This window comes from Eriocheir sinensis, chromosome 2, assembly GCF_024679095.1.
Source record: "Eriocheir sinensis breed Jianghai 21 chromosome 2, ASM2467909v1, whole genome shotgun sequence".
Lineage (NCBI taxonomy): Eukaryota > Metazoa > Arthropoda > Malacostraca > Decapoda > Varunidae > Eriocheir > Eriocheir sinensis.
The window spans coordinates 3,575,741-3,594,934 of NC_066510.1; the positions used below are offsets into that span (position 1 = coordinate 3,575,741).

Sequence of the window (19,194 nt, forward strand, 5' to 3'; positions counted from 1 at the left end):
AAAAGAGAAGGGCAGGATAAATGTCCAATACTTCTCACAGCAGCAAAGAAAAGAGAAGGGCAGGATAAATGTCCAATACTTCTCACAGCAGCAAAGAAAAGAGAAGGGCAGGATAAATGTCCAATACTTCTCACAGCAGCAAAGCAAAGAAAGAGAAGGGCAGGATAAATGTCCAATACTTCTCACAGCAGCAAAGAAAGAGAAGGGCAGGATAAATGTCCAATACTTCTCACAGCAGCACAGAATAGAGCAGGGCAGGATAAATGTCCAATACTTCTCACAGCAGCAAAGAAAAGAGAAGGGCAGGATAAATGTCCAATACTTCTCACAGCAGCAAAGAAAAGAGAAGGGCAGGATAAATGTCCAATACTTCTCACAGCAGCAAAGAAAAGAGAAGGGCAAGATAAATGTCCACTACTTCTCACAGCAGCAAAGAAAAGAGAAAGGCAGGATAAATGTTCACTACTTCTCACAGCAACAAAGAAAAGAGAAGGGCAGGATAAATGTCCAATACTTCTCACAGCAGCAAAGAAAAGAGAAAGGCAGGATAAATGTCCAATACTTCTCACAGCGGCAAAGAAAAGAGAAGGGCAGGATAAATGTCCACTACTTCTCACAGCGGCAAAGAAAAGAGAAGGGCAGGATAAATGTCCACTACTTCTCACAGCGGCAAAGAAAAGAGAAGGGCAGGATAAATGTCCACTACTTCTCACAGCAGCAAAGAAAAGAGAAGGGCAGGATAAATGTCCACTACTTCTCACAGTGGCAAAGAAAAGAGAAGGGCAGGATAAATGTCCACTACTTCTCACAGTGGCAAAGAAAAGAGAAGGGCAGGATAAATGTCCACTACTTCTCACAGTGGCAAAGAAAAGAGAAGGGCAGGATAAATGTCCACTACTTCTCACAGCAGCAAAGAAAAGAGAAGGGCAGGATAAATGTCCAATACTTCTCACAGCAGCAAAGAAAAGAGAAGGGCAGGATAAATGTCCACTACTTCTCACAGCAGCAAAGAAAAGAGAAGGGCAGGATAAATGTCCACTACTTCTCACAGCAGCAAAGAAAAGAGAAGGGCAGGATAAATGTCTGCTACTTCTCACAGCAGCAAAGAAAAGAGAAGGGCAGGATAAATGTCCACTACTTCTCACAGCAGCAAAGAAAAGAGAAGGGCAGGATAAATGTCTGCTACTTTACTGGCAAGAAATAAGTGACATCTTGGGCTGAAGTCTTATTTTCAAAGTAATCTTCCAAAACTTTTCATACATAGGTACTTTCATGTTTGTCCTAATATAATGAAGAGAAATATGTACAGGAAATTAAAAATAGAAGGCAAAACTGTGTCAATTAGCTGGATGTAGGCTTGCTGAAGATTGTTAGTTTCTTGTTAACATTAAATGATCTAAGCTAATGTCTAAGAATTGAATTACACTTTCACATGAGTGTAGTGACGTTTTGTTGAAGGGTTGATTCTGTAGTCCCTATTTCCTCTCCTTAATTCTTCTTGCACACACACACACACACACACATACACACGACTGTTATTCGATGATATTTGAACTCTCTCTCTCTCTTCTAAACACCCCGATGTGCGGCCCTCCATTACATACGGTTCTTGAATAGAGGCCCTTCAAGTGAAAAGGTTGCACACCCCTGGTCTAGCACAAATCTTTGCTTTTTAAAGTACCCTCCTATGGATTCTATTCCACTCTCTGTACTTTTATCTCCAGTTTCCTTTCCAGCCATTCTATCTCTGCTGTGGAAGATGGTCACTCTTTTTCCCCTAAACTTATCAACAGTGGTGTCCCACAGGGCTCTTTCCTATCTCTCACTCTCTTCGTGTTGTTCAGCAATGATCTTTCCAAAACAAACTGTCCTATCCACTTCTACACTGACAACTCTACTCTGCATTACTCAACATCTTTTAACAGGAAACCCTCCCTATAGGAATTACATGATTCTAGGCTGGATGCTGCAGAACACTCAAACTCAGATCTTGCTATCATTTCTGAATGGGAAGAGGAGGAACTTGGTGTCCTTCAATGCCTCAAAAACTCAAGTTTCTCCACATGCCAGAGCAACACAATCTTCTAAACACCTAGATATCCCTTATTCTTCAACAACACACAGCTGTCCCCTTCTACAATAAACACTCTCGGTCTATACTTAACTCAAAATCTTAACCCCTTGACTGCGGACTTCCTACAAGAAGACATCACCAAGCTACAGGAGTGGAGCAACAAGTGGCTGCTATAATTCAATGAAGAAAAATGTAAAGTCATGCACCTTGAGAGGGGAAATCCAGCATATCAATACCACATGGGAAACACTCCACTATCCACCACAGAGGCAGAGAAAGACCTGGGAGTATTTGTTACCTGGCTACCAGTGAAGGCAAAATCTTTGCTAATGGACTGTATTGGCTATACAGGCAGCGCCACATGTGGCCACTCAACTCAAAGCTGAATTTTCCATAGAGTTCAAGTCATAGACTAGAGTGCGTCTGAGGCTGTCTCAGGGATACACGGCCATAATGCCACCGTCGCCCCAAGCCGATGATTGCGCACACTTCACTTCTACCCGATTTCAGTTTTTCTCCATGTCAAATAGTAAAGTCAGGAAATCAGGTAGGAGTAAAGTGTGTGTAGCCATTGGCTTGGAGAGGTGGCGGCACCATGGCCTTGTATCCTGGAGGCAGCCTCAGACGCAAGCTAGTACATAACTTGAGTTCAATGGAAAATACTGCTTTGACAGTTCACCGAGTTGCCACGTGTTGCGCTGCCTGTATAGCCAATACGGTCCATTGCAGCAGATGGGTTAACTGGAAACTTAATACCTCCTCTCTCACAAGATCAGCTTCAAGGTTAGGCATTCGGTACTGTCTCTAACACTTCTTTTCCCCCTCACAGATGCTGTCCAGTCCATATATAGGGGCCTTGTCTGCCAATGTATGGCATATGCATCTCATGTGTGGGGGGGCTCCACACACACAGTTTTCCTAGACAGTGTGGAGTCAAGGGATCTTTGCCTCATCAACCCCGGCTCATGAACCTGTAGGCCACTGTACAGGACCATTACATGTCCACCCAGGAGGCTGGACTTGTAAGGAATAGTAGCTGTTATTTCTGATGATGAATTTTGAAGTATTCATCAGATTATTCACAGTGCAAATACTTTCCCCTGTTTACCTTAGTGATGTTTACCTTAGTGATAGTAAAGAGGCAGGGAGCTAACTACTCCTAAGGCTGCCTCTTCTCTGGGCATCTCTCTCACAGTTGTCCGATCTGTTTTTAAAGTGCTGACGCCAGGGCTGCAGACGACACTTTCAGGTAGTCTATTCCACTTAGCTATTACCCATGAAGGATAATATTTACGAAAGCTTAGCCACCTCTGGCAAAGTTAATACTTACATCATGGATTTCTTTTTGGCCCCTGAATGCAGTGCAGTGACAAGTGACTTCCGGAAAGGAGAAAGAATCCAATTCAGGGACCATTTATTGCTGAAAATAGGGGTATTGTGAGAAATACCTCCTTGCAGAAATAAGTCGATATACATGAGGGTGGGTCGAGGGGGTCGAAGTTCGGCTGGAATAGTTTATATGCTCTACCTAAACCCTCTGTGAGCTATTTTGAGTCACCATCACCATGGCGGCCGCCAGAGGAGGCGAGGCTTTCGTGAATTATTATCCCCTATTTTCAACAATAAATGGTCCCTGAATTGGATTCTTTCTCCTTTCCGGAAGTCACTTGTCACTGCACTGCATTCAGGGGCCAAAAAGAAATCCATGATGTAAGTATTAACTTTGCCAGAGGTGGCTAAGCTTTCGTAAATTTTCCCCCCCATGTGTCACTTCTTCAAATACAAATGAGAATACCTTGATTTCTATTATTATTCGAATATGAATACGAATACACCGAAATACAGTATATGAATTTGAACACCAAATACAAATACTCCATCCCTGACAACCCCTGTATGCAAAGACTACAGCTCTTCCGTGTGCCCCTATAGAGCTGATGGCCTGGGCACGGCAGGGTCGGGGTGTCAGGTGCGGGCTTTGGGATACTGCTGAGGTGAAGGTTATATAACTCGCTGCTCGGGTAACAGTTCACGTAGGCCTCGCCGCCTGTCTCACCGGCCAGGGAAAGCGACCTATTCTTTCACGTAAGTGATCAATACACGAAGGCCAAGACTACCCACCCTCGCCGCCTGCCAAGACCACGCCCACTCCACCCTCCACTCAGCCCACCCTCAGCGGCCCTCGTCCACTCTGCACGCCCGGCCTAACTAACTAACCCTGCTTTACCGTGACTACTATTGCACGTATGTTGATTTCACCCTCGCCTCCGCTCCCCCACACTGCCCAGGCCACAGAGCAGCGTGCCGGGACGTACCTTCGCATCACCAGCCGTGGGTTGCAAGGTTCAAGGCACTGCGGCGCCTACTGACTCACAGCTGACATGACAAAGTGCCAGATTGTCGTACTCAGAGCCGCGTGTTTACCGGTTTCTGGCCATAACTGTTGCCGAGAAGCACCAATAATTGACCATTTAAACGATAACCATATATAGAGGCAGTTATTTGGGTGAAGAAAGCAGTTTTGGGGTCGGAAATTGGGAAACATGAGAGGCAGAATACGACAATCTGGCACCGTTGGAGCCCAGACCACGGTGCCTCGGTATCGTATTCACCATATTGTGTTTACCGGTTTTTGACGCTTAACTATTAAAAAAGAATATCAGTAATTAATAATTTCAAAGATAGTTCTAAATGGGCTGGTTATTGGCGTTGAAGAGAGATATTTGGGTTGGAAATTGGTATATGTATTAGGCTGAGTACGACAATCTGGCACCGCTGCAGTGACTCAAAAATACATTACTGCCCACCTCTCACTCTGTTTCCGTAATGTTTCTGTTTAATTCCTTCAGCTTTATATTTTATGGCTTCGTATGTATTATTTTACTTACATTTTTATTTTTTGTTATCTACATTGGGTAGTATGATATATTTTGAATGATTATTTTTATATTTTTTCATGCTGAAGAGCACCACTGTTGTTGTTTACTGAGGTCATTTGTTTTTGTCAGGGTAGAAAACACAAACAATTCATCACTTATAAATAAAAAAAAGTCCCTTGTGTGAGAAATAGAGGAGAGGGATTATCCTTGACCGCTGTAGTAAAAACTGATTGATTGATAGTTTATTGTTGCAGGTAAACAACAAGGGAGAAGGGAAGAACATGCCATCCCAACCCCCAGGCAGGACAGAGTGTGGTTATACAACTATTAATACATGTGTAGGTAGCACCATGAAACTAAAAAGACTATGAAATGTGTTTTTCTTATTTAAATTAATTACCTAGACATTGTTAGGGGATTTTTTTAATTACAAATAAAGCCATTGTCAATGTAAGAAAAATGTAGATGCTGGTTGACTCCTTAGTAATGAGAGGAGTGAAAAGAAAAGTGTAATACTGAAACAAACACTGGCCGCCTCGGCCACTGCCAAGAAGCACCAATGATTAAGCATTTAAACGATATCCATATATGAATGCAGTTATTTGGGTGATGAAAGCGGTTTATTGGGTCGGAACTCGGCAAACATAAGAGGCTGAGTACGACAATCTGGCACCGTTGCTCGGGAGGAGCGATTTTTCCAGTATTTTGGAGTGGGCCGAGTAGCGCATGTAAACACGGGTGGGCGCCTGTGACGTAGGGGGGTACCGGAGGGGGGTGACCGTTCAGTCCGCTGAGGCTCAGGCACGTACCCGCCCCCATAGCGGGTTCAGTCCCCGCCCCCATAGCGGAAACAAGGTGTGTGCGTGTATTTACCCAGTTTACCTACCCGGTAGTTGTGACATACGGGAAAAGAGCTACACTGGCGCTGTCCCGTCTCCATATCCACTCTTATCCAACTTTTCCTTAAAAACATGAATGTTTCCTGCACAGACGCCAACTACACGACACATTCATTGACATCATAAATACATTATCACTCACAAACAGTACTCCAGCCAACGCGAACACATACTGTAACGCGCCCCGCTGGCCACAGCACTGACCAATACATGCTTATCATTGACGCTGACCTCCAACCGATTAGACATAAACAGAGACCCAGACAGATATTCCTTTATTCAAGGGCTGACTTAGATATGATCAAACAAGAGATTTAGGGGTAATGTTTGATACTAAACAAAAATTTCATGACCATATTCGTTCTGTGGCTTCCAAAGCGGGTGGTGTGGCTCCAATTTACTGAAATCAACACTGTGTCGCTCTCGTGATTTTATGATGGCACTGTATACCACTCATGTTCGTCCTCTACTTGAATTCAGCTCAGTTGTGTGGAACACTGGCTATTTTTGCGACATTAAGCTGCTGGAATCAGTCCAGCGAAGGTGGACCAAGAACATAGACGGCCTAGAGAGCTTGTCCTATGCAGACAGACTTTCTGTTCTCCATCTTTTTTTCTGTTCGCGGGAGATTATTGAGAGCCGATCTAATCGAGTGCTGGAAGATCATTCATGGTGTTGTCCCCTTTATCCCGACTAGACTATTCCAACTTGCTCCAGTCGTAGGTACTTCAAGCTTGCTCATACTCATTGTTCTCTTGAGTGTCGGCGTCGTTCCTTCCCAGTTCGTGTTGTTGGCTCCTGGAATTCACTTCCCCCTGCAGTTGCTGAGCTGAGAGACATTGGTGTTTTCAAAGCTGCTCTTCAAGATTTTATTGGCCACAAGCTTTACGACTATTATCCCTGACCATATGAAATGAACTCCCAATGCACTTTCTAGCCTATGTCTTATTGGATTATGTTATGTTGTCTGCTGAGTTTGGATAGCCTGGTACATTGGTTGGTGAGACCTTTTGGTTCTTTGCCGGACGGTTCACCCTAGCATGGCTCATAGGGAAAGGTCATCCAGGTAAGAACTACCTTCAGCACTTACTTTTTTGTGACAGACCCACGCACAAGACCTCCTTCCGCCAACTGGAACAACCTGAAACACCGTACATGCCTCAATGAACAGACACATACCACAAAAAACACTTTCTAATAGGTATACACTTCCCTGGTTTTCCAGGGATCTACGCAGACAACATCGTAAGAAACAAAGATTCTACAGACGCGCGCAGACATACAACACAACAGATAATTGGACCACCTACAAAAACCACCAAAAGACATTTGCCAAAAACATAAAAGTAGCGGAACACAAACACATAGCAACTTACCTCGCAGACAATGTAAGAACTAACAAAAGAAACTTTTTCAAATTCTTTAAGGCGTGCAAATATGACACTAACACGATTACATCACTTAAAGACAACACTAACACATTAGTAACCAGCCCAGAACACAAAGCACAAATACTCAACACACAGTTCCAATCGGTGTACACACAAGAACACAACCTGACACCAAACATGCCACACAGCTGGCCCCTCCCCCCCGATAGCCCCCCTGACCTTACGACTAACGGAATACAGAAATTACTGGAAGGACTTGACACAACTAAATCCACTGGCCCCAACAACATTCCCGCCTTCATCCTTAAATCCTTTGCCCCCATCCTTGCCCCCATCCTTCAGGCCATCTTCACCCAATCCCTATCATCCACCTCATTACCCTCTGTCTGGCTTTTGGCAAATATTAATCCTTTATTTAAGACAGGTGACCGGAGTGACCCAGCCAATTATTGCCCCATCTCACTAACATTGATTCCATGTAAAATTTTGAACACATAATACATAAACACATAATGTATCAACTTAACACAAACAACATCCTTACTGACTCACAACATGGGTTTCGACCCAAACGCTCATGTGAATCGCAACTTATAACTACATTTCATAACATTACGAGGCTACTCGACCGACGTGACATTAAACAAATTGATCCTATTATTTTAAATTTTGCCAAGCCTTTGACAAAGTCCTGCACAAAAGACTGAAATTAAAAAAATACTACGGCATTTCAGGACCTATTCTTCACTGGATCACTGCATTTCTTACTAACAGGACTCATTGTGTTCTTCTTGACGGATCTTCATCTGACACTGTCCCTGTTTCTTCAGGTGTCCCACAAGGCACCGTTCTAGGCCCCCTTCTTTTCCTCCTGTACATTAACAATCTTCTACTCTCAACACCTAACTCTTCCACTAGACTATTTGCCGATGATAGTTTGCTGTTTAGAGCAGTAAAGACTACTGACGACTGCAGACTACTACAAAAAGACTTGGATGACCTCGAGCGGTGGGAGCGCACCTGGCAGATGCACATCCGACCAGACAAATGTAAACTGTTAAAATTTACCAGAACTCACAACCCCATCCATCACACTTACACCCTACATAACTCCGACCTAGGATCAGACCACACACACAAGTATCTTGTTGTCCACCTCTCCACTAACCTAAAAGTTCAACACTCACATAGACCACATCAGTGCCACAGCCAACTGAACACTGGGGTTCCTGAGGAGGAATTTATATAACTGCACACCTGACATTAAACACAAAGCTTATGACACACTTGTGAGACCAACACTGGAATACTGCTCCACGGTGTGGGATCCTTACACACACAGAAACATTGATAGGTTAGAACAAATCAACACCAAGGCGGCTAGGTTCATTACAAACAATTGCACTTGAACGCCTGGCATCACAACACGGATCAAACAACAGGTAAACATGGACCCTCCTCACCTACGCAGACAAGCACACAGACTTACACTTATGTACAAGATCACAAACACTCACATTGACATTGACCCACAAACATACCTACACAATGCAAACAGTCAACGTACTCGTAACACACACATCCAAAAACACCAAACATATCACACAAACACTGACGCATACAAGCACTCATACTTTCCATGCACCATACGTGACTGGAACAGCCTCCCTCAACAGATTTTAGACTGCGGTACAATAGACACATTCAGAAAACAAATACACAATCACTTGTCACCACAACACACCAACACTAACAACAACACTTGATTCACTTCCCTCTCCCGCACACTCGGCTCCCCTGTCCCCCCAACAGCCAACACTAATATGTGTGTTATGCACCTGTACGGGTGCCCTGCGCATTATCATCCAGATCCAGATCCAAACCACCTTCTCCAGTCTCTTCCATAGCTCAATGCTTCTGTTTGGGAAACTAAACTTTTTCACATCTCGCCTACATGTTGTTGCCCTCAACTTCTTTCCATGTCCTTTCGTTTCTCTCTTGTTCCACACACACAGGTCCTCTCTGTCCAAATGCTCCACCCCGCTTGCCACCCTGTACACCTCTATCAGGTCTCCTCTTTCTCTTCTTCTCTCCAGGATTGTGAGCCCCATGCTATTGAGTCTCTCCTCATAAGTCCGATCTCGAAGTTCCGGTCCCATCTTAGTTGCCACTCTCTGCACTCTTTCCAGCTTCCTTATGTTTTTCTTTTCATGAGGAGACCAGACCACTGCTGCATACTCCAACCTTGGCCTTATCATTGTAACTATTATTTTCATCATCTCCTCATCCAAGTACACAAATGCCGTCCTTATGTTCCTCAGCAAATTCATAGTTTGTCCCGTTATCCTGTTGATGTGTTTGTCCGGTGACATGTTCTCTGAGACAGTCACTCCCAAATCTTTTTCTTCCACTCCTCTGCATATTATCTCACTTCCCATCTTATAATCATATTCACATCTGCCACTCCTACCAAACTCCATTTTTTTACATTTCCCAAGGTTGAACTACATCTGCCATGTACCACTCCACTCCCATATTCTATCCAGGTCCCTCTGCAGTGCCTCACAGTCCTTCACATAATTCACTTGTCTCAATAGCTTTACATCATCTGCAAACAAACTCACACAGCTGGTCACTCTGTCCACCATATCATTTATATAAACAGCAAACATTATTGGTGCCAACACCGAACCTTGTGGGACTCCACTCATCACAGGGCACCAGTTGGAAACCCTGTCCCTGATTATCGTCCTCATTTCCCTGTTAGTTAGGAAGTCCTCCAGCCCTTTAATCAGTCCATCACCCACTCCACCCCTATTTTTAAATTTTCCAAATTAGTGTTCTGTGCAGTACCGTACTTTATCAAATGCCTTTTTCAAATCCAGGTACACTCCATCCCCCCAGCCTTCTCCTGTATTAAATCTGTCACCCTTGAGTAATAACACAACAAGTTGGTGACACACAATCTCCCTCTCCTGAATCCAAACTGGCAATCCGAGATAATTTTCTCACTTTCTAAGAAATCCGACCACCTGTTTTTAACCAGCCTCTCGCATATCTTCGCAACCACACTAGTGAGTGATACCGGTCTGTAATTTAATGGGTCCTCTCTCTTGCCTCCCTTAAAAATCAGAACTATGTTTGCTCTCTTCCAATCTTGTGGTAGCTACCTTTCCTTCCCTCAGGGAGGTGCTCATTATGGAGTGCAGTTTCTCTGCAAGTTGCTCACTACATTCTTTCAAGATCCACCCTTGTACTCCATCCAACCCAGTCGCCTGTCTCACATCCAGCTTGTTCAAACTTTCCTTGACCTCCTGCACCGTTAACTGTACCTCCTGCACCGTTAACTGTACCTCCTGCATAACCCTTCCTCTTTCCTGGCCCGGGGGTTGTACAAATTCTTCTTTTCTTGTGAAAACTCTATGGAAGCTGTTGTTCATCACCTCTGCCATCTCTGCTGGGTCCTCATATGTAGTTCCATCCATTTTCAGTTTATTGATTGTTTCTCTATTCTTTAATTTGCTGTTCACATGTCTATAGAATAGTTTGGGTTGGTCTTTGCACTTATCAATTATATCTTTTTTCGTATTTCCTTTTTTATTCTCTTCTAATCTTTGTATATTCATTCTTTGCTTGTTTGAAATCGTTCCACGCGTTGATTCTTTTTCGTCTCCTCCGTCCCTTCCAAGCTTTCTCTTTTCTCTTTCTAGCTGCCTCGCATCTTTTGTTAACCCACTCCTTTTTACCAACATGCCAGTTCGTTTGGTTACCTTGGGGACATATCTATTTTCGGCTTCCTTTTATAGCTTTAAAAACTCCTCCCACGTATCCTGTGTACTCCTGGCTTTGTACAGCCCACTCCAATTTGCATTTTCAAAAAAGGTTCTCATGCTAACAAAGTCTGCCTTACAGTAGTTGCTTCTCCCAATTTTGTGATCCTCTTTTCGGTCAATCGTTCTCTTTTCTGATACTTCACATTCCACAACCGCATGGTCAGTCTTCATTATTGGACAATCTACTTTAAGATTTTCTATTACCAGCTCCTTGCTAAATACCAGGTCTAGTCTTGATGCCTCGCCTTCTTTCCCGAATCTGGTACTTACCTATGTTCCTTAATCCACTGAGTCAGCACATGTTCCATTGCCAGTTGCAGGAGTCTTCCTCCCCACGACTCTTCTGTTCCCTGCGTCTGCCAGTCCTCCCATTCCCCCTCCTTGCAATTAAAATCACCCATTATAATTATTCTCTCACACTCCCTCAACATTCCATCCAGGCAACTCACCGTGTCTTGTATCATTTGTTCATATTCTCGCAACTCCCATGCGTTTGTTCTTGATGGCACATACCCTACTACATACTGCCTCCTTCTTCCTTCAGCACCCACAATTTTCATTTTCAACGCCTCTACCAAGCCTTCACCCTCAGTCACCTCCTCCACCCTAATATCTTTCCTTACCATCAACATCACACCTCCTCCCTGTTTTATCTTTCTGTCTCTTCTCCAATCCCCACCACCTCAATTGGGTCACACAACTTAGTTTCCGTCAGCCCCACAATATCAGGTTCTCTGTCTCTCAAATAGTCATTAAACTCTATCCACGATGAAACCATTCCATTAATATTCGTGTATGTCACTCTCCACCCTTCCTCCTCTTCTGTTAGATTCATTTCCTCCTTCCTCTCGAGCCTATGAACCACTTCCTCACTTTCATATCCATTACTCTCCAAAAAAACTCCTTCTCTTCTTCTGATCTCTCATTTAATTAAATCACAAACCTCACCTTGAAGTTCTTTCAACTTAACTCTTTCTTGTTCATTCAGATCTTTTCTGAGCCACATCATTTTGGTGTGTGTGTGTGTGTGTGTGTGTGTGTGTGTGTGTGTAGGGGGCAGGTAGCATTGACACTTAGTGAGAATCACACCCAGCTTTGCAGTGGTTGATCCAGTGAGGTTGGTGTAAGGCTGGCATTTTATTAACGCTGTCTGGTTTTGGAATAAAACTAGGTTTCTCGTTTAGTTTTTGATGTATAATGAATAACATATTCATTTCCCCTAAAATCTCATTTCTATTCAGTGCCCCCTCCCCACCCCACAGAAATGTTAGCAACTTCTGAGAAAGAGATATCAGATCATGTAAAACGTAACATTATCAGAAAAAAAGTTTTTCCATTCTAATAAAGAAAATATGGACACTGCCGGAGTGACACAGCTGCCTGCACCTCCAACCACCACTGACAGTGTAAAGCATTCCTGCAGGAAGCTTAGTAGGCTACAGGTGTTTATCCCTCCGCCACTCGCACCATGAAACGGGTTACAAGCAAATGTAATGAGCTGGGACTGAGTCCTATTCCAAAGCTGCCCACCGTCACTCCCAGGGCTCACCTTGGAAGACAGCTCACACGTAAGTAGTTGAACACCCGGAATCCTCCTGCTAGGGTTAATGAAACATACACTCTTAATACTAATTTACTAACACTAGAAGGCACCCTCACTCAAAAGGAAACTTCCTGACCACTGAAACAAAGCTGATCCACACGAGAAAAATCCACTGGTCCCATTAACATGAAACACTGCCTTCCCTGCTCGGCACTCCACCACCCTTCACAAAACACCACCATGCCCAGTCACAGCAACACAACTCCTCCATCTCCAGTTTCACAGCACGCCACTTAGACCTCTGCTCCATGTCCTTGTGGCAGCATCCAAGTGTGACCGTCAGCACTGCCCTCAGCTTCGGTTAATGCCACTGGAACACTCATCACTGCTATGCAGGGTCACAGCACAGGCCGTCCTCACTCCACACAAGTAACTCCTGAAACTCACAGTTCTGTTGACACTCCATCATCATACCCAACCAGGGTTGGATCAAATACTGATTTTTTATAAGTCAAATACAAATACAAATACTTTTGTTTGGGATTCCAAAAATACAAATGCAAATACAAATACTTTTATTCCTGAATCTAAAAAATACAAATACAAATACTTTTGTTTGGGATTCCAAAAATACAAATACAAATACTTTTGTTTGGGATTCCAAAAATACAAATACAAATACAAATACTTTTATTCCTGAATGTAAAAAATACAAATACAAGTACTGGATCAAAAAATACAAATAAAAATACAAATACTCCTATTCCAGATATCAAAGATACAAATAAAAATACTCCTGAAATTATGCAAACAATATAAAGATACTTTTTTCACAAGTTTACACTTCACATATCATAATTGCATTTTTATCATCATTAATGCCCGGAAGGTTTCCGGGATGAGTTTAGCTCACTCAGGAGTGTTAAAATTGCTGGCCTTACTAAACACCTTCTCGGATGATGCCGCCATTGCACAGCACCCTAGAATATTCTTGGCAAAGTGCTTCAAAATTTTGAAGCTTTTTGCATCACGCCAGTACCTCAGTGGATTGACATCATAAGGCAGAACACCTTCTTCTAGGTACACTTCAAGTTCTGCCTTCACCACTGTAGTGTCATTTGTTGATGCACTTGCCATCATTTGCCCAGCTGGAGGCATGTAGGCAAAAAGATGAGGTTGTTTTGCACTCATGCCAGCCGAAAAGACGAAAGGCTCACTCTCTTGAAATGTTTTCTTCTTCGAGGTTGACTGAGTTGACTCGGAAATAATTAGGTCCACAATCTTGGAAATCTTTTTCTTTTGCATTTCCTTACATGGCATCCATGCCAGCTTAAACCTGGGGTCCATGACAGCTGCGGCAATGATATCAGTCCTCTCAAGAAATAGATGCAACCTCTTTTTGATTGATGAGTGTAGTGCATTTGCCAAGTTAAAGCAGTAGATCGGTTTACTGTCTGTCTCGTCGTCTTCACTCACATCTCATCCCCTTTGCCTCCCACTTCCCTGACGTCACACATTTTTGCGGGCGGATCCTTCTTCCGAGCCACCCATCCCTCAGTAACTCCCTAAATCCTCTCCTACTCCTCCTCCAACATTAATTATCTTATTACCTTAATCACTTCCTAGTTCCTACACTCCTCCTCCATGTGACCTGAGGTTAATTTCTTCCGTACTCCCCACCCTTGATTTTTTCCTCCTCTGCCTTCAACCTTAATGTTCTCCTTACTCCGCTTTCCCCGTGATCTGACGCTAATCCTTTTCTCCTTCGCCTTCAACCTTAATCTGTTTCCTCCTCCGCCTTAACGCGGCTAAACATTACTTCTTTTTCTATTTCCTTAACAGCATTTATCCTTCTGAAATGGTTTTGACTCGAAATATAAATACAAATACAAAATACTTTTTTTCCTGGGTGCCAAAATATAAATACAAATACAAATACAAAATACTTTTTTTCTGGGTGCCAAAATATAAATACAAATACAAAATACTTTTTTTCTGGGTGCCAAAATATAAATACAAATACAAAATACTTTTTTCCTGGGTGCCAAAATACAAATACAAATACAAAATACTTTTTTTCTGGGTGCCAAAATACAAATACAAATACAAAATACTTTTTCTCTGGGTGCCAAAATACAAATACAAATACAAATACATTAAAATTGTATTTAAATATAATATAAATACAAATACAATTGTATTTGATCCACCCCTGTACCCAACCACCACTCCCTCTGCCTCACACTGTATAAATCTCAAAACCTTCCTCTCAACACACCTGCCATCACAGCAGAGTCGTGGTACACAAAACCCCCCGGTCGTCTTCCTGCTCTCTCATCAAAGCACCGCCTTCCCGACAAAACACTCGTTACATCTAGCCGCCAATATTGAGCCTCCATTTGCCAACACGCAAAATTCAACTCCTCACACTAATATCAAATTTGGTAAAGATTTACTCTGTGCACCCCTCCTCTTTTTGGACCAAACTATTTTTTTCTGGCAGAGGTTGATGTGTTTTGAGTTATCGAGGCAATTGTTTTTCTTGGACAGGACTATAATTGGTTCCACCAGACCGGGCGGGCCTAAGCCTTCAAGGATGGACTCGTGGACTTGGCATCATTGCTTGGGTGAAGGTGCTGCGCGCTCATTGACCAATTCTTAACTTGTTCTAATGTGCATAAAATTGACTTTGTATTCCTACCAAAACCCTTTTGAGTTGTAAGGTAACAGATTGCACCAATAAAAACTAATGCAATAATATCTTTACTGATAAGTATGTGCCTTTTGAACTATTATAAATACATATGAAACAACATTCATAACAAAACTAAGTCGGAATTGCACATAAACAGACAATGTCCAGCAGCTGAAGCGACTTTTAAAGCTTGACTTTATTTTACTCCTTTTTACCTCTACAAAGTGCTAGGCTACAGTCAACACTATTTCATTCATTAATTAACTCATTTACTGCAAGATTTCTTGGTATAATTTTAGTCCTGGCTTAGTCATAACATGTGGTGATGCTACGGAGTCTTAACTTTATAAACATTGGTGTGAGACAAGAAGTTTCTCATTTCTTTCATCGTGTTGTCATTAATCCTGAGATGTGTTTCTAATATTTGTGTGTGATAAACTAATAAACAGCCATAAGGAAGAGCGATTATAAGAATAACTACAATTATATACCAACAGTGTTGATTTTAAGAGGTAGCAGAAAGTGAGAGATAGTAGGCTATGTCATGGCAAACAATATTGCCGCTGCTTGGATCCCTTTCCTTTGGCCTCTGTAGCTGCCCTGTATTTGTGGGAGCAGTGCTTAGCTGTTTTTTTTTTTTTTTTTTTTTTTTTTTTTTTTTTTTTTTTAACCCTCAAAGCGCGGCAGGTTTCAGCTTGTACAAGTTTTCCCCCCCACCCGCCCGCCCGCTACGCTACATTAGCCGATTTTCACTATTTCCCACCACACTCACTCTTAACCTATATACTGTACTGATTTAAAAACACATCATTACTTACCTTCAAGTCTTCCTCTTTCAAGTGAGACCAACCAGAAGTCTCTGTGCTGCGTGTGTGCTGAGATATGATGAGTATAAGTGGAGTAACTTTCCGTGCTGGAGAGCGTATGTGTTCATTTGCGCGGCATGGCTATGGCGACGGGCTGGTGCAGGGTGAGCTGCTAATACCACACGCCACACCAAGGTCTCTCAAGGTCTTCTCACTCCGCCCCAAACCATGACGTTTCGTGGTGAGAGAGAAAGAGAGAGAGAAGAGAGAGCATTGTGTTCGTCGGGCTGAGGGGAGCGCAGCGATCTGAACGCGCAAGAACTTGAAAAATCACGTTAACTTATTAACACAAGCAGGCAGAAACTGACTACTGAGCGGGGTGAGGACCTATTCGTACGCACTAATAAGCAGTGTAGCCAATCTAGCGAAAAGTTGCTCAATTGGGCTACAAATACATATTGACGGTATACCACTTCAGCCGACCTTCTAGCCCAGACGGTATACCACGTCAGCCGACCTCTACGGGTTGATGGTATACCACATCAGCAGACCTTTAGGGGTTAAGCTGTCTGCTGTGATTGACATGGATTTTGCCTTCTCTGGTAGCCTGGTAACATATACTCCCAGGTCTTCCTCTGCCTTTGTGGTGGATAGTGGAGTGTTTCCCATGTGGTATTGGCATAGCTGGGCGTTATCGTGATAAGGTATCGCGATACTTTATCGCTGATAACAAAATCGGGTTATCAGCCATCCGCTACTTATTTAAATATATATCGGTATCTTCGTTACTTTTGTAGCCAAACTAGCGATAATCGCTACTTTTTTCTGCCTCTCAGAAAAAAAAAAAACGTTTCCTCTCTACTGCGCATGCGTGGCCTGGGCGCCCGGTGTTGTATGAAAAAACTTCGGGGTATGAAATATCTTCGGTGAAGAGATTTCATACTTAGATCATCAACATTAAAACACTAGGTTATTTCTTTATGTTAGACTCAAAAATCAATATATCAAAGAGAAAAATCATTTAACTTTGCCCCCAAAATGATTATTCACTGCCTCAAATTTGATATTCCATATTCGTTTGTGAGCATGCCATGGTATTGAAGGCACCCGGTGTTGTGTTATTTGGTGTCCCATCGTCAAAAGCTAGAGCTTTTGTTTACAAACACTGGTCTCTCGTGAACTGCACATGTTCAGACCAGTAAGCGTAGCCCTGTACAGTCTCACAAAGCTTTTTAACACATTAAGAGTAGTTGCTGGAAGGCTGAATCAGACATACAGTACCACCATCCTCGCTGTTTCTAGAACGACACTCTGTACATATAAATACAACTCGTACAGAGTGTCGGTCTAGAAACAGCGGGGATGGTGGTAGTGGTATTGTATGTCTGAGTCAGCCTTCCAGCAACTCTTAATTACGGTTAAAAAGCTTTGTGAGACTGTACAGGTCTACGTTTGCTGGTCTGAGCATGCACAGTTCACGAGAGACCAGTGTTTGTAAACAAAAGCGCCAGCTTTTGACGGTGGGGACACCAAATAACACAACACCGGTTAAGGCGTTTCTAGTATTACCGTCCATATGTACGTGTCAACGTGTGGTTTTCAGATTTTGTAAGTTTTCTAAAATACAGATAATAAAAATTTGAATTCATCAATGTTTTTTATTTGAAATATCAATATAGTATCGTTTTCGCATATCAGACTTATCGCTAGCTAGTATCGGAATTGTGGATTTATATCGGGTATCGGGTATCGGTTATCGCCTATATTTGTGTCTCCAGTTAACGAAAATCGGTTATCACTGATAAGGTTTTCCATTATCAGTTATCGGTTATCGGGAATAAGGTTTTGAGTTATCGTGCCCAGCTGTGGGTATTGGTATGCTGGATTTCCCCTCCCAAGGTGCAGGACTTTACATTTTTCTTCATTGAATTGTAGCAGCCACTTGTTGCTCCACTCCTGTAGCTTGGTGATGTCTTCTTGTAGGAAATCTATAGTCAAGGGGTTAACCTGCCTCCTTTATTGTAAAAAAATATAAAATAATAGGAGGCATTACAAAAACTTGAGGAAAATGGATCTCTATGGGACTAAGGGGCTGCTCCTCTTTCCAGAACAATGAGTGGCAAAGTGCTGGAGGTCCTGGAGCCGAGCGAGGCAGCACAATCTTGCACCGACACACACAACGCAAGTAGTGATGAGAGCAGAGTGCAGAGTGAGATAGAAGAGGACCTGGTTGACCCGTGTAAGGTGTATGTGTCAAATCTACGGAAAAGGGTGAGTTGTGTGGTAGGATGTTCTTGCCTTCCTGTCATTCCTTCACTTATTCTTTGCATGTACTTCTCTCTTTCATCTTTCACTGTCTTTGTTGCTGAACTGCCCCTTTGTTTAACCCGTTCGCTGCGATTGGCACGGATTTTGCCTTCACTGGTAGCCTGGTAACATATACTCCCAGGTCTTTCTCTGCCTCTGTGGTGGATAGTGGAGTGTTTCCCATGTGGTATTGGTGTGCTGGATATCCCTTCACTGGTAGCCTGGTAACATATACTCCCAGGTCTTTCTCTGCCTCTGTGGTGGATAGTGGAGTGTTTCCCATGTGGTATTGGTGTGCTGGATATCCCTTCACTGGTAGCCTGGTAACATATACTCCCAGGTCTTTCTCTGCCCCTGTGATGGATAGTGGAGTGTTTCCCATGTGGTATTAGTATGCTGGATATCCCCTCCCAAGGTGCATGGCTCTACATATTTCTTCATTGAATTGTAGCAGCCACTTGTTGTTCCACTCCTGTAGCTTGGTGATGTCTTCTTGTAGGACCAGTTGTATTCCTAAATGTGAAGCTAACTCTTATCTTCTCATTCCTTGCCTGTCTCACATCCAAAAGTCTGTAGTAACTCCTTTATCCTTCCCAGATCATAATGAAGTCACTCCACTCCCTCATTTCCTGGAGTATTTGAAGGTTTAGGGACGTATCTTTAAACATTTCGTCGCCCATGTACACATATTTGACAAGGCTTTCGTAGGAGTCTGTGGCATTTCCAGGAGTAGTTTTGTGACCCTGGTGATAGTGTGACCCTTCTTC

The 19,194-nt window shown here is 43.0% G+C and overlaps 2 protein-coding genes across 11 annotated transcripts in view; one reads left to right on the plus strand and one right to left on the minus strand.

Annotated features, from left to right (window-relative positions):
* Window positions 1-4,465, minus strand: part of LOC126998572 (leucine-rich repeat-containing protein 40-like) — a 98,490-nt gene extending 94,025 nt beyond the window's left edge. For 2 of the 5 annotated variants that reach the window (XM_050860393.1, XM_050860386.1), the window contains exon 1: window positions 4,390-4,445. Coding sequence is in view for 1 of the 5 variants with exons in the window: in XM_050860403.1 (XP_050716360.1) it covers window positions 4,390-4,397 (8 nt within the window). In the remaining 4 variants the exon portion in view is untranslated. Of the gene's footprint in view, window positions 1-3,197; window positions 3,389-4,389 lie in introns of those variants that run through there. The other 3 variants (XM_050860403.1, XM_050860412.1, XM_050860418.1) reach the window with 3 other exon arrangements.
* A 1,176-nt stretch (window positions 4,466-5,641) lies between these two features.
* LOC126998657 (F-box/LRR-repeat protein 7-like) overlaps window positions 5,642-19,194 on the plus strand; it is a 72,322-nt gene continuing 58,769 nt past the window's right edge. Inside the window, exons 1-3 of one of the 6 annotated variants that reach the window (XM_050860646.1) lie at window positions 5,652-5,808; window positions 12,424-12,644; window positions 18,229-18,391. In XM_050860646.1, coding sequence (XP_050716603.1) covers window positions 18,233-18,391 — 159 coding nt within the window. In that variant the 5' untranslated portion in view covers window positions 5,652-5,808; window positions 12,424-12,644; window positions 18,229-18,232. Of the gene's footprint in view, window positions 5,809-12,338; window positions 12,645-12,732; window positions 13,049-18,228; window positions 18,392-19,194 lie in introns of those variants that run through there. The other 5 variants (XM_050860656.1, XM_050860639.1, XM_050860666.1 and 2 more) reach the window with 5 other exon arrangements.